The sequence below is a fragment of the Anolis sagrei genome, chromosome 8 (assembly GCF_037176765.1).
Source record: "Anolis sagrei isolate rAnoSag1 chromosome 8, rAnoSag1.mat, whole genome shotgun sequence".
Classification (NCBI taxonomy): Eukaryota; Metazoa; Chordata; class Lepidosauria; order Squamata; family Dactyloidae; genus Anolis; species Anolis sagrei.
The window spans coordinates 43,956,580-43,971,223 of NC_090028.1; the positions used below are offsets into that span (position 1 = coordinate 43,956,580).

The window sequence follows — 14,644 nt, forward strand, 5'->3', positions numbered from 1 at the left end:
TTTATAAATATATCTGTTTTGAAAACTCATTAGCAATCGCATCAAAATAGGAACATCCATGCAAGTTTTCATTAAGCAATTTTGTTATTTTGTCTAGTTCTCAGACAACTTTTAATCATGGCTACGTCCAGATTACAGTTTTTCTTGATCTTCTTATTTTGTGCCACTAATCATTCACTTCCTACTCAGCTAATGAAGTTATTCACAAAAAGGCAATGTTTTTCCTTTGAGACCCTTGTAGAAATGGCTCATAATCTTCAGCAACTCTTTCTTGTACAAAAACCACCTATTTATTACAGAGTTTCAAGAAATCAATCAACTTTTAAAGTACCAGTAATAAAATAATGCTATCATGCACAGGTTTATTTCATCCCGATTCTCTATTAACAACCAACAGTATTTTTCAAATTCATACAATACTGTTATGGAATATGTGTACATCATAAGATAAATCTTCTACACATTTCTACTCCATCTGTAGGTTTGCACGAGCACCTTAAAAGACCATTAAATGAGCATAACTTATGCAATTTCCCTGAATTTCAGCCTACTAAGTCCCCGACCATTTTCCATTTCTTTGGCCTTTCAGAAAGTGAAGTGCTGAGCTATCAATAGCTATTAGTCTCTTGGACAATTCACTCCCTCCAGTATTCTTCTTGACACGAATTAAGTAAGAAGGTTAAAACGTGGCTCTTTGAGCAAGCTTTCGCCAATGCAACACAATTAGATAAAGATGAATTCGGAACGACTGACGATGCACTTGGATCATGATTTTAGTAAGGAGACTTTGAAGATTGTGTTTTATGGCTTTGTTTGTTTTTCATACTATATGTTAACGTTTTAATTGTTTTTTATAATCTGTTTTTAACTTGCATTTTATAGTTGTGGAGGCATCAAATTGTTGCCAATTGTGAACCGCCCTGAGTCGCCTTCGGGCTGAGAGGGGCGGTATATAAGTGCAGTAAATAAATAAATAAACAAATAAATAGAGGGTGAAATTATACTCATACTGTATTTGCGGGCTTCCCAAAAGCACCTAGTTGGCTGTCCAGAATATATAGGCCTTTGATCTGATACAGAACAACAATGGATACGTTTTAGGTAGAGACTAAATTTTATTTCAATACACTTTGAAACATCCTTCTATCAAGGATGGTTGGTCTGCATAAACGTAAAGGTTTGGGTGGTATGGCCTTCATAAGTTTGCAATATTTTTTTAAAAAACATAGACTGATAAGTATAACGCACAAATAAAACACAAACAAGACCTAAAGGCAAGCTCGCTTTCATCCAGTTGCTGGGTTGACAAGTCACAACCAAACTGAATCTTTTACTTAGGTAAATTATACAGGTGCTAACAGATGATAAGCTGCCAATGAAGGTCAGGGCAGATATCTTCAACACAACAGTTTTACCGGCAATGTTATATGCATCTGAAACATGGGCAACAACCAAGTTAGAGGAGGAAAAATTGGCTCAAAGAACAATGGAAAGAAGGACGTGTGGCGTGACAATAAAAGATAAAGTCAGCAATAAGAGCTGTGTCAAAGGACCAGGGTACGTGACGGGGTCAATGAAATCTATGAGGCAAAAAGAAGACGGGCAGGGCATACAGCACAAAGAAGAGACAACCGATGGACATGTCAACTAATGAACTGGATACCAAGAGACCATAAGCGTCCCTTGGGCAGACCTTGGATTCAATGGGATGAACCAATGGTTAAGCTATTTGGCCAGAATTGGAAAAGCACAGGATGGTATATTTTGGCAAATGGTAAGATTTGTGTGAAGCCTAAAGGAATGGATTGACAACAAAAAGGATCGGATAGGAAACCATGAGGGTGGGGAGTGGGGAAAGGGTTGCAAAGACCACACAAGTGTCGGTAGTTCTTGTAGAAAGTATTTTCCCTTAACTTATCCTCAGGGAGAAGATATCTGAGATCACTGATATGTCTGCAGGTTGCCTTATGAAACATGTTTAGACAAATGCTAAATGTTACCAATTTCCCAAGTACACAACAGTGCCAGAATTTATTATTTCTATCTTATCTAGAACACAAAGCAAAGCTCAAACCTTACAGTGGTGTCGCCTGAAGAGCATTATCAGCAACAGCTGCTCGAATATAGTGGTGTCCATCTGCGATGCGCAGAACAGCTGCTGGACATTTTCCATCCAGATTTAGATCTTTCGCATCATTCAAAACCTAGTGGGGAATTTGTATACAATACAATTAGACATTCTCTAAATTGGTAAGAAGAGGAATCCACATAATTCAAAGACAGGATGAAAAATAAGGTCTCATGATAGATGAAACAAACAGACTTTCCCGACTCCTCCCTCTTTGGCCTCAAGACCCGTTCTTCTGGTCAGTGCCCAGAGGAGCATTTTTTCCTTGGTTCTTTTTTTTCCCTCCAGCCCATCTAAATTAGCATTTCCTTTCAATTTTGTGTCCTTTTCTGTCCTTGACTCCTTGGATAAAGGGGGAATCCCTATGCATTCCTGCTGAGGAAAAAGTGTGCTAGCTCACCTTCTGGACATGCCCATATTGTTCATCTTCTTTGGCGTCAGGCTTTTCATAGTCGAGCAGGAGATTCACAATCCACGGTTCCAGGTTGGTCGGCCTCTTTGTCTGGCTGTCCTCACTATCCAAACTAGAAACAAAGTTTCGGCGAAGTCAAGGTATTGCAGAAAAGACAGAACTGGAATATAATACAAGACTACATAAAGGTCAAGGTTTTCCCCTGACATTAAGTCCAGTCGTGTCCAACTCTGGGAGTTGGTGCTCATCTCCATTTCTAAGCCAAAGAGCCGGCATTGTCCACAGACATCCCAAGGTCATATGGCCACTGGCATGACTGCATGGAGCACTGTTACCTTTCCGCCAAAGTGGTACATATTGATCTACTCACATTTGCATTTTTCGAACTGCTAGGTTGGCAGTAGCTGGGGCTAACAGCGGGAGCTCTTGCCGCTCCCCTGATTCAAACCTGCGACCTTTTGGTTAGCAAGTTCAGCAGCTCAGCAATTTAACTCACTGCACCACCGGGGATTCCACAAGACTACATAAGATACTAATAATAATAAGATATATTATTATTATGTTACAGCATCTTACAAGACTACATAAGATACCATAATATAATAATAATAAATCTTTATTTATATCCCGCTTCTCTCCCTCACGAGACTCAAAGTGGCTTACAACATCTTAATATCATACAGACAACATACCGAAACCATCAATGATCAATATGAATATTATAAAATAAGCAATTTAAAAACTGAACTACAATATACGGTCACATTTGTGTTTCGCATCATGTCAGGTTCTATTGTGATCTTTCCGTGAACTGCCAGCACGTAGAGCTGGGTTGGGATTAATTTAGCCCCCCCCTCCTCCCCAGATCCATTGAACGGAAACTCCCAGCATTCTCTTTCATTGGCAATGCAAACCAAATCCTAGATTCCATCAATGTTTGGAGGGCCATATAATCTAGAAGTAGCTTTCACGATGACTCAATAGATTTGAACAACAGGCTCCCAAGAAGTTGCTTTCTTGTGTCAGAATCCAGACTGCGGCAAAACAATACTGTAATAAAAGAAGCAAAAGCTCCTCCAATGTGATACAAAATATCACCCAGTAATATTGCTCCTTTCTGAAATCTAAGCTTGCTGTGTTGTCTTGGTTCATAATTCATATTGTGGGACCCATGGTACCTTAAGGGGCTCTAGCCTGGGGACCTGGGATTGATTATGCCTTGCATGGTCTGGGGCCGATGTACCTGAGGGACCACCTCACCCCCTACCAACCCCAGAGATCCCTCCGTTCTGAGGACCAAGATCTATTGGAAGTCCCCAGTGTCAAGACCTTGCGTCTAACGGCAACCAGGCGCAGAGCCTTCACAGCAGTGGCACCATCACTCTGGAATACTCTGCCACCTGAAGTCCGTGCCTTGCGGGACTTACCAGCTTTCTGCAGGGCATGTAAGACATACCTGTTTCGACAGGCTTTTAATGTTTGATATTATTGTTTTTAAATTGTTTTAAATTGCTTTTAAATTTTGTTAGATTTTAGCCATTCTTGTAAGCCGCTCCGAGCCCCAGGGGAGTGGCGGCATATATGTTCAAATAATAATAATAATAATAATAATAATAATAATAATTGGGATAATAAGTGTGGCCAGACAAGTAAGATGAACACAAAACAAAAAGGGACTTTATTAAACACTGACTTTGATTTTATCAATCTTTCTAAAATTAATTACACATATTTATTCAAGTCTAATGCGCCATCGAATTTAATGTGCACCTCAATTTTCAAAACCCTGAAACCAAAAAAAGTATTTGCTGCCAAATGTAATGCGCAGTGGCAAAAGGTGTGCTCCAAAAGGTGCTCATTACAATTGCTTCATACTTAAGATTTCCTTCTCTAAAAACAAAAGTGTTGAAACACCAAAGCTTTCAGAAAGAGGGGAAAAAAACCTTGGGGTGCATCTATGCTGTAGAATGCCCGGGATCAATGATATGAAATCATGTAGTTTTACAAGGTCTTCTCTGCCAAAGAATGCTGATGCCCCACCAAACTACAAATCCCAGGATTACAAAGCATTGATCCAGGACAGTTAAATTAGAGGCGATGTCCCTCAAACGGGAGCTCCAGACACTCCTGAAGAAGCTTCCCTTTTTGCTTTGGCTCAGCACTAAGATGACCACATGATGCAAATCTAATGCACACCCTAATTTTGGCAATTTAGCCAAAAAAGTTGAGCATTAGATTCAAATAAATAGAGTATTTTATTAAGCACATTACATTGTTCTCTTATCATCCTTGCTTTTTTGTGATTTATCAGCATTCCCATTCTTTATGCTGATGGACAACACATGCCCCAAAGCATGTAAAGATCTGTCAGAACACTTCCTGCATGAAAACGTTCATCCTATTCACAAAACAGTTTCCAGCACTGAAAGAAGCCTAATTAGACTTCTGAATGCAAATATACCCTTGCAAGGTACACTTGCCAATATCTGCCTTGCCATGAAACTGTTTTGTAAGTTATTAGTTAAAGGCAGTCCCCAAGTAACAAACAAGACAGACCTCTGAACAAACCTCTGAGGATGCCTACCATAGATGCGAAATTGAATGTTCGTAACACAGGGAATTGCCTGTACTGTTTATTTAGCCAGAGGAGTGTTTCGCAGGCTGGCAAATTCATTGAAGACATGGCAAAGAAGCCCATCTAGTCAAGAGTGATTTAATCACCTGGCAATTCTGTTCACTGAAAACCATTTAGCTAAGCAAGTTGATTTTATTGACATTAATGAAAATCTTGCCTCAACAAAAGCTAAAAAATATATTTTGAGATAATTTTTGATATTGTTGTAAGTTGTTATTATGTAAAGGAAACCCATACAGATTTTTTAATAAATAGAAATATTACTTTTGTGTTATCGTTAGTGTGAACTGACTGATTTTCTCCCAATTGCAGAGCATCTCGTCGCTTGCTTCAGTGGGAGGGCCCTGGTGAGACTCGCTGAAAGGATCAAGTTCTCTCCCAAAGTGAATCCAGAAACTTGTATGGACATGCCCAAGGCAGAGATCGCACAGACCTTATCATACCGGTAACAGCAGCCTCATTTCTACATACAAGAGTACATGGCTTATCATTACAATGGTCTTGCTCACAACAACCCTTTGTGGAAACTGGTCCTCTGAGTGGGACAAGAAGGAAAACCTATACTTTTGGTGTCACTTCAAGAGCTCTGAAATATGAAGTGGATACCTTAAAGCAGTGGTTCCCAACCTGTGGGTCCCCAGGTGTTTTGGCCTAATACTCCCAGAAATCCCAACCAGTTTACCAGCTGTTAGGATTTCTGGGAGTTGAAGGCCAAAACATCTGGGGACGCACAGGTTGAGAACCACAGCCTTAAAGCAAGGCACGGGCAAACTTCAGCCCTCCAGATGTTTTGGACTTCAACTTCCACCATTCTCAGTTGAAGTCCAAAACAACTGGAGGGCTGAAGTTTGCCATGCCCGCCTTAAAGACTCCAGATCTCATCAGATCTTTGAATTTAACCCTGGCTACTTCTTGGGTGGAGCCTCCGGTGGCGCAGTGGGTTAAAGCACTGAGCTGCTGAGCTTGTTGATCGAAAGGTCGCAGGTTCGATTCCGGGGAGCGGCGTGAGCTTCCTCTGTCAGCCCTAGCTTCTGCCAACCTAGCAGTTCAAAAACATGCGAATGTGAGTAGATCAATAGGTACTGCTCCGGCGGGAAGGTAACGGCGCTCCATGCAGTCATGCCAGTGGCCACATGACCTTGGAGGTGTCTACGGACAACGCTGGCTCTTCGGCTTAGAAATGGAGATGAGCACCACACCCCAGAGTCAGACATGACTGGACTTAAAGTCAGGGGACTACCTTTACCTTTTTTTTACTTCTTGGGTGGGAGATTGCTAACAAAAACCAGATGCTGAAGGCTACATTTCAGACTGAGGAACTTGCAAAATCGAAGTTGTCCTTTCTACACTGCCCTATATCCCAGGATCTGATCCCAGATTATCTGCTTTAAACTGGATTATAGGAGTCTCCACTGCCAGATTTATTTATTGTGTCAGAAGTGAACAGTTGTAATGCATTCAAAAACACAAAAAAGTTTGCAAACTTGGCATTCTACTAAATGTTCTTTGAGCAGTATCTGGCCCCTTGGAGTGCCTCTGGTGTGGTATAAGAAGTTCCTCCCTTGTGCATCGTGTGGCAGGGCTCAGGGTGCATTGCAGCAGGTGGTCAGTGGTTTGCTCCTCTCCACACTCGCATGTCGAGGATTCCACTTTGTAGCCCCATTTCTGAAGGTTGGCTCTGCATCTCGTGGTGCAGGAGCGCAGTCTGTTCAGCGCCTTCCAAGTTGCCCCATCTTCTTCTGTGTGCCCAGGGGGGAGTCTCTCATTGGGTATCAGCCATGGGTTGAGGTTCTGGGTTTGAGCCTGCCACTTTTGGACTCTCGCTTGCTGGGGTGTTCCAGCGAGTGTCTCTGCAGATCTTAGAAAACTATGTCTTGATTTAAGTCATTGATGTACTGGCTGATGTCCAAACAGGGGGTGCCAGATAATCTGGGATAAGGAAATAATCTGGGATCCTGGGATATAGGGGCAGTGTAGATGAGGCTGGTTAATGGGGTGGCCATAAATTGACAGGCACTTGGAAAGAGTAAAAACGACAGCCTCTGAGAAAAGCAGCAAGGTTAAGAGGCTGTACACGAAAACAGCTTCTCTGGGCAAAACCAAGCCAGGTAATCTTGAAAGGATATGCATATGTATATGAGACTAGCTATCCTCTGCCACACGTTGCTGTGGCCCAGTCTGTGTATATGTATTGTGTGCATATATATGTGTGCGTATATATTTGTGTATATGTGGTTGCATATATGTGTGTGTGTGTGTGGGTTTGTGCATGCGTTGTCATGTAATTTTTGTTTGTTTTTAAAGTCCCTTCTAATGTGTTTCCCAGTGTTTTTCTGAGTGATGGTCACTCCCTGGCCTGAGTGGGGTCTTGTGTCCAAATCGGGTGTCAATTCACCCAGTGGTTTTGGAGTTATGTTCATCCCACAAACATTTTTATTGCTATAGAAAGAAGATAGATGGGTGAGTTTGGTGGGAAAGATGAAAGAGAGTTTGAGGGGACCCCCCCCCCCCGGTCCTATTTTTTCGTGCTTGGCAAAGACAGAGGGAGACACAGAAAGGCAGTCCAAGAAGCCGTGTTCTATGCTCACTGGAGTCAATGGGACCTTCCTGGAAGCCGATGGAACCCTCTGCCACCCACTTCAGCCACCCAAGGAGAAAGGCTCTCGAAAGGAGACAACCACCCCCCCCCCCACACACACACACACACACACACCCACACGAGAAAGAGTTCAGAGAGAAGGGGTCCCGCCCGCCCGGGGAAAGGGCTTGGCTACCATTGGATCCCTGTCTCCACTGTAGAACTGATGCAGTTTGACACCGCTTCCTTCCTTCCTTCCTTCCTTCCTTCCTTCCTTCCTTCCTTCCTTCCTTCCTTCCTTCCTTCCTTCCTTCCCCTCTGCAGTCGTGGGGAGAGAGGCTTCTCCCAAACTTTACCAGTCCCGGGACTCCCGAGCCTGCAGCCAGGGCACTTCGAAGCGGTGTCAAAGCGCATCTGTTCCTCCGCGGAGACGCGCCCATCATCGTCCTTTGGGAAACTGACCTCTCGCCTGTCCGGCTCTGGGATGCCGCGGGGTCCATGCTGCAGGAGGAGGGAGGGAGGGAGCTTTAGGGAAGGAACGGCTGCCCAGTGTGGCGTGGGGAGCGGAAGTGACGCGCTCTTGTTTGTATTCGAAGCCCCGCCTACGCGGGAGAGAGAGGGAGGGAGGGGCCCAGGCTCCCAAACGCCCATCGCCCTGAATTGAGTCAAGAAGGCAGAAGGCCAGAGGCAAGAGGGACACCTGCTGGGCGGCCCTGGGAATACACATTGGCACATTCAAGCTGTGCATTCCTAGGACGGTGATGATGATGATGATGATGATGATGATGATGATGATGATGATGATGATGATGATAATAATAATAATAATAATAATGAGTCGTTGTAGGTTTTTTCGGGCTATATGGCCATGGTCTAGAGCAGTGTTTCTCAACCTGGGGGTCGGGACCCCTGGGGGGGGGGGTGGTCGTGAAGGGTTGTCGGAGGGGTCGCCAAAGACCATCAGAAAACATAGTATTTTCTGATGGTCATGGGGATTCCATGTGGGAAGTTTGAGCCAATTCTATCGTTGGTGGAGATCAGAATGTTCTTTGATTGTAGTGAACTATAAATCCCAGCAACTACAATTCCCAAAAGTCAAGGTCTATTTTCTCCAGACTCCACCAGTGTTCACATTTGGGCATATTGAGTATTTGTGCCAAGTTTGGTCCAGATCCACCATTGCGTGAGTCCAAGGTGCTCGCTGAATATAGATAAACTACAACTCCCAAACTCGAGGTCCATGCTCACCAAACCCTTCCAGTGTTTTCCACTGGTCATGGCAGTTCTGTGCGGCAAATTAGGTTCAAAATCATCACTGGTGGAGTTCAGAATGCTCTTTGATTACAGGTGAACTATAAATCCCAGCAACTACATCTCCCAAATTACATAATCAATCCTCCCCAACCCCACTAGCATTGACATTTGGGTGCATTGGGTATTTTTACCCAGTTTGGTCCAGTGAATGAAAATACATCTTGCATATCTGATATTTACATTATGATTTATAATCGTAGTAAAATGACAGTTATGAAGTAGCAACAAAAACAATGTTATGGTTGGGGGTCACCACCACATGAGGGACTGGATTAAGGGGTCACGGCATTAGGAAGGTTGAGAACCACTGGTCTAGAGGCATTCTCTTCTGACGTTTCGCCTGCATCTATGGCAAGCATCCTCAGAGGATGGTCCACAAACTTTTTAAACAGAGGGCCAGGTCACAGTCCCTCAAACTGTTGGAGGGCCGGATTATAATTTGAAAAAAATATATGAATGAATTCCTATGCACACTCCATGTATCTCATTTGTAGTGCAAAAAACACTTTAGAACAATACAATAATTAAAATGAAGAACAATTTTAACAAATATAAACCTAATATTTCAATGGGAAGTGTAGGCCTGCTTTTGGCTGATGAGATAGGATTGTTGTTGTTGTTGTTGTGTGCTTTCAAATAATTTCAGATTTAGATTGACCCTGAGCGAGGGCCACATAAATGACCTTGTAGGGCCGCATCCAGCCCCCGGGCCTTAGTTTGAGGACCCCTGCTCTAGACCATGGACATATAGCCTGAAAAAACCTACAACAACCCAGTGATTCCAGCCATGAAAGCCTTCAACAATACAATAATAATAATTGTTGTTGTTGTTATTATTATTATTATTCTGCAAGTGAAACAAACGGTAGAAGAAGAAGAGAAACATGTGCTGACAGATGTTGAACATTGAGGGAAGTCAAGAGTAGAAAACTGCTTCAAGTGCAAAAGACAAAGAGGGAATGCCGTAAAAACACATTTTTTGAGAGAAGAGCAGAGCAGAGCAGAAGAGAAAGAAGGCTCTCTCTCCATGGACAGTTCCTGGCAAAAATTGAGAGCCAAATGGACAAAGAAAAAACATGGCTGGGCTCACAAATGGGACTCTGAAAAAGGAGACAAAGGAGGAGGGCCTGATTCTGGCAGCCCAACAACAAGCCAGTAGAACCAAGGCCATCCAAGCCAGAATTGAAAAGTCGATGACAGATCCAAGTGTAGACTCTGCAAGGAAGCAGGTGAAACAATAAGATCACGCAGACTAACTCCAAGCAGAGGCACAACACCATTGCTCAGGTGATTCATTGGAACTTGTGCTACAAACACCATCTGCCTGCCACAAAGAACTGGGATCACAAGCCAGAAAAAGTTACAAAGAATGAATACGCCAAACCCGACTGGGACTTCTGGATTCAGACTGACAGAGTTTTGAAGCATAATACTCCTGACCTCACAATCGTGTTAAAAAACCAAGTATGGATCGTCAATGTTGCAATCCCAGGTGAGAGCAGGATTGCAGAGAAACAACTGGAAAAGCTGATACAATATGAGGATTTAAAGATCAAACTGCAAAGACTCTGGAACAAGCCAGTCAAGGGGGTCCCAGTGGTGATCGGCAGACGGGGTGCAGTGCCTAAAGACCTTGGCCTGCACTTAAACACAATCAGCGCTGACAAAATTACCACCTGCCAGCTGCAAAAGGCCACCTGACTGGGATCTGGGATCGCCAAAACATCACACAGTCCTAGACACTTGGGAAGGGTCCAGCATGTGATCCAATACAACAGCCAGCAGAGTGTCTGCTGCGGACTCATCTTGTGGTGTTTCAAATAACAACAACAACAACAACAACAACAACACTTTATTTATACCCCACCAACATCTCCCCAAGGGGACTCGGGGCGCCTAACATAAGGCCAAGCCCAGCAGTACAACAATGCAAGGTGTGCTCAAAGGCTTTGGGGACCCTTCTACACAGCCCTGTATTCCAGGAGAGCAAGGAAGGAAATCCCACAATATCTGCTTGGAACTGGGCTATCTGATAACGCGGGATGTTCTGCCTTGCTATCCTGAGATACAGGGCTGTGTGGAAGGGCCCTGGGTCACTGTGAGTTTTCCTTGCTGTCTGGCCATGTTCCAGAAACATTCTTTCCTGACATTTCACCCACATCTATGGCAGGCATCCTCAGAGATTGTGAGGTCTGTTGGAAACTAGGCAAGTGGGGGTGATATATCTGTGGAATAATGTCCAGGGTGGGAGAAAGAAAGAACTCTTGTCTATTGGAAGCAAGTGTGAAGCCACTGAAATCCACAAGAAGCGTGTGGACAATTTCATCAGAAAGGAGGAAACCATGAAAATGAACAAAATCTGGTGGCTGGAGTATTTTAAAAAAAAAAATTAAAATTGGAACGGTAAATAAAGAGCAACACTCAAAAAACAGGGGAATTCCAGACAGGAAACCATCAGGGCCAGCTAATCACTTCCTGAGAAAGCATTCCCCCAGGTAGGAAGCAGCCAGGCTTTGAAGCTGCCAGGCTATTCAATGCTAATCAAGGTGGCCAATTGCAACAGTCACACTTATCTCCAACAGACAAGAGTTCTTTCTCCCACCCTGGACATTATTCCACAGATATCTAAACCCCACTTGCCTAGTTTCCAAAAGACTTCACAACCTCTGAGGATGCCTGCCATAGATGCAGGTGAAACATGCTCTCTAATCTGTGAAGGTAGTTTTGAATTCTCATCCCGCTTTCTGCAATATTCACTATCCCTCCCAATTTTGTGTCATCTGCAAACTGGGTAGCATTCATCATTGACACTGTTTAAGCTTTAGAAGTGTGACAAAAGTAACAATGCAAGTGGTCTGTTGATCACAAATGAAGAGGGAAACGCCCCTATTTCAAACCTGAGGATAAGGGGCAGCTCTGATGTTTCCTGGGTCTGCAGTACCAGGAAGCCCAACCTGTCACAGAGCGAAGCCTGCCATCTAACTGTAGTTGGACATCTGTCACCAAGGGGCTCTGTTTTTGCCGTACTGCCTGTCCAGCACACAAGGCAATAATACAGCAAGAGTCTTCCTTGCTGACTTCAGGCAGAGACAGGCAAGTGCCGCACCATCCTGTCCAGGAAAGAGAGCTCAGGGCTTCTGACACTTGCCTTCTGGGCAGAAGTGATAAGGCACACAGCAAGGAGCCAAGAAGGAATTGCCTTCACAATGTTGAGTCCCCACGGGGGAGAAATAAAGTAGACAATGAGGATGATTTATTTTATTTCGTATCAAAAGCATTGCTTTTATTAGTTAGTATAAAACTGATAAAAATAGAAGAAGTTCAAGTGGCTAAATATCTTTTGACCAAAAACGGGCAACAGCAACGGCGTTGTCTGTAGCGTCTGACAATTCCTCCTCTGTACATGAGGCAGAGCATAATGGACAAGCATACAGATGTGGAGTTGTCTGTTCTGCTCCACAGTCACACAAGGTGTGGGATTCTTTTAGATTGTGCCATTTTGCCAGGTTGTCTTTTGATCTGTCCACTTCTGTTCCGGGACTTCCAGGTTGCCCATTCTTGGTTTGCCCCTAGGTGATGATGATGATGATGATGATGATGCCTGTGCCTGGCTCAGTGGGTAAAACTGTTCTCAGGCTGTAAGCAGCATGTAAGTCGTCTCTGGTTGCTTCTGGATCGAGAGAATCGGCCGTCTACGAAGACGTTGCCCAGGGGACGCCCGGATGTCTTGCAATCCTGCGAGGAGGCTTCTCTCATGTCCCACACTGGGCATGCTGCTGAGTATGCATGCCCAGTGTGGAACACATCTCACCACACTAAAACAGTAGATGTGGCTCTTAATGAGACATGCCGCATTATCACAGGGTGTCTGTGCCCCACACCACTGGAGAAATGACACTGCTTAGCCGGTATTGCACCATGAGACATCTGACGGCAAATAGCAGCCAATAGTGAAAGGACCAAGGCAGTGACATCTCCAGCTCATCCCCTGTTTGGGTATCAGCCAGCACGTCAACGACTTAAATCAAGACATAGTTTTCTTAGATCTACAGAGACACTCGCTGGAACACCCCAGCAAGCGAGAGTCCAAAAGTGGCAGGCCCAAACCCAGCACCTCAATTCGTGGGTGATACCAGATGAGAAACTCCCCCCTGGGCACACAGAAGACTGGGTGACTTGGAAGGCGCTGAACAGACTGCGCTCTGGCACCACGAGATGCAGAGCCAATCTTAAGAAATGGGGCTACAGGGTGGAATCCACGGCATGCGAGTGCGGAGAAGAGCAAACCACTGACCACCTGCTGCAATGCACCCTGAGCCCTGCCACATGCACAATGGAGGATCTCCTTGCGGCAACCCCAGAGGCACTCCAAGTGGCCAGATACTGGTCAAAGGACATTTAACCAAATACCAAATTTGCAAAATCTGTGTGTTTTTTTTTTCCTTTTTCTTTTTAATCGGTGTGTTTGTTTTGCTCTGTTAGAATTGCAATACAATGGTTACTGATGACACGATAAATAAATAAATAGCAGCATGTAGTGCAAAACTTTAGTGGGGAGCTCAGGACAAGCGATTACTTAATCACACTAGAGAATGAATCCACTTTAAGTCCAGATTCTGCCTCCTGCAGAATTCTGGGGTTTGTAGTTTAATGAGGCTGTTAAAAGCTCCCCTCTAAACTACAAACCCCAGAATTCTGCAGGAGGCAGAATCTGGATTTAGAGTGGATTCATTCTCTAGCGTGATGAGGTCGCAAGTCCCACTGCAGCAGAAAAACCTCAAAAGAGACAAACCCCCTGAAATCCTACAACAATGCAAAATATGCATCCCACCCATGATAACCCGCACATAAGATGGTTATGCATCAATGTGCAGCCAAGGTTAAGGCTGTGCAGAGAGACCTCTGCCAGCCATATTCCAGAGTAGTCTAGCAGTGGATGAGAGGCTGAACGTCTGAGCTACACTGTGACAAGTCGGTAGAGGCAACATCTTTCAGCACCAAAGGCATCATCATCCCTTCCACATAGAGCGAATTGCAGCTTACCAAAGGAGAGGCCTTTTGGGTTCAGAAAGGGAACGGCTACTGCGAGAGAAGGAAAACATGCCTAGTGTCGAGAAATTGGATTTTCCCTTTCAGTGTCATTTAAACCTTAGAGCCTCTAAAAGAAATGTATTGGCAACAGTTTCAGAACAGGCCGTGCTTTGTCCCAAAATGCGCACCAGAACGGATCGTCTTATGTTTCTTACTTTTCATGATCAAGGAGATAAGATATGGCAAAGCGCACGACGACGGCACACTTTCCAAACTGATATGTAAACAAGGAGAAAGAAAGGAAGAAAGAAAGAAACCCAGCTTGGCAGCACGGCTGTTGCCAACTCTTACCCAATGTATTCCATCTCTAGCCAAGCCGAGAGATCCTTTCAAAGTGTAAAATCAAATTAAAAACAACAACAACAACAACAAAAGCATGCTATTAAACTGGGAGAAAAATCTCTTTCATGTCCAAAAAACCCCGTTTCAAACCCCCCCAGTGGCAGGAAAACTTGGCAACCGTCAGGGTGACAGCAAAAAGATCTA

General features: G+C 44.1%; 1 protein-coding gene across 2 annotated transcripts in view; it reads right to left on the bottom strand.

Annotated features, from left to right (window-relative positions):
- The window catches only part of ACD (ACD shelterin complex subunit and telomerase recruitment factor), a 31,992-nt gene extending 23,660 nt beyond the window's left edge, over positions 1 to 8,332 (bottom strand). For both annotated transcript variants that reach the window (XM_060787804.2, XM_060787803.2), the window contains exons 1-3: positions 8,216 to 8,332; positions 2,529 to 2,652; positions 2,080 to 2,204 (exon numbers count right to left, since the gene is read on the bottom strand). In XM_060787804.2, the coding sequence (XP_060643787.2) occupies positions 2,080 to 2,204; positions 2,529 to 2,652; positions 8,216 to 8,253 (287 nt within the window). In that variant the 5' untranslated portion in view covers positions 8,254 to 8,332. The remainder of the gene's footprint in view (positions 1 to 2,079; positions 2,205 to 2,528; positions 2,653 to 8,215) is intronic.
- Positions 8,333 to 14,644: the final 6,312 nt, after the last annotated feature.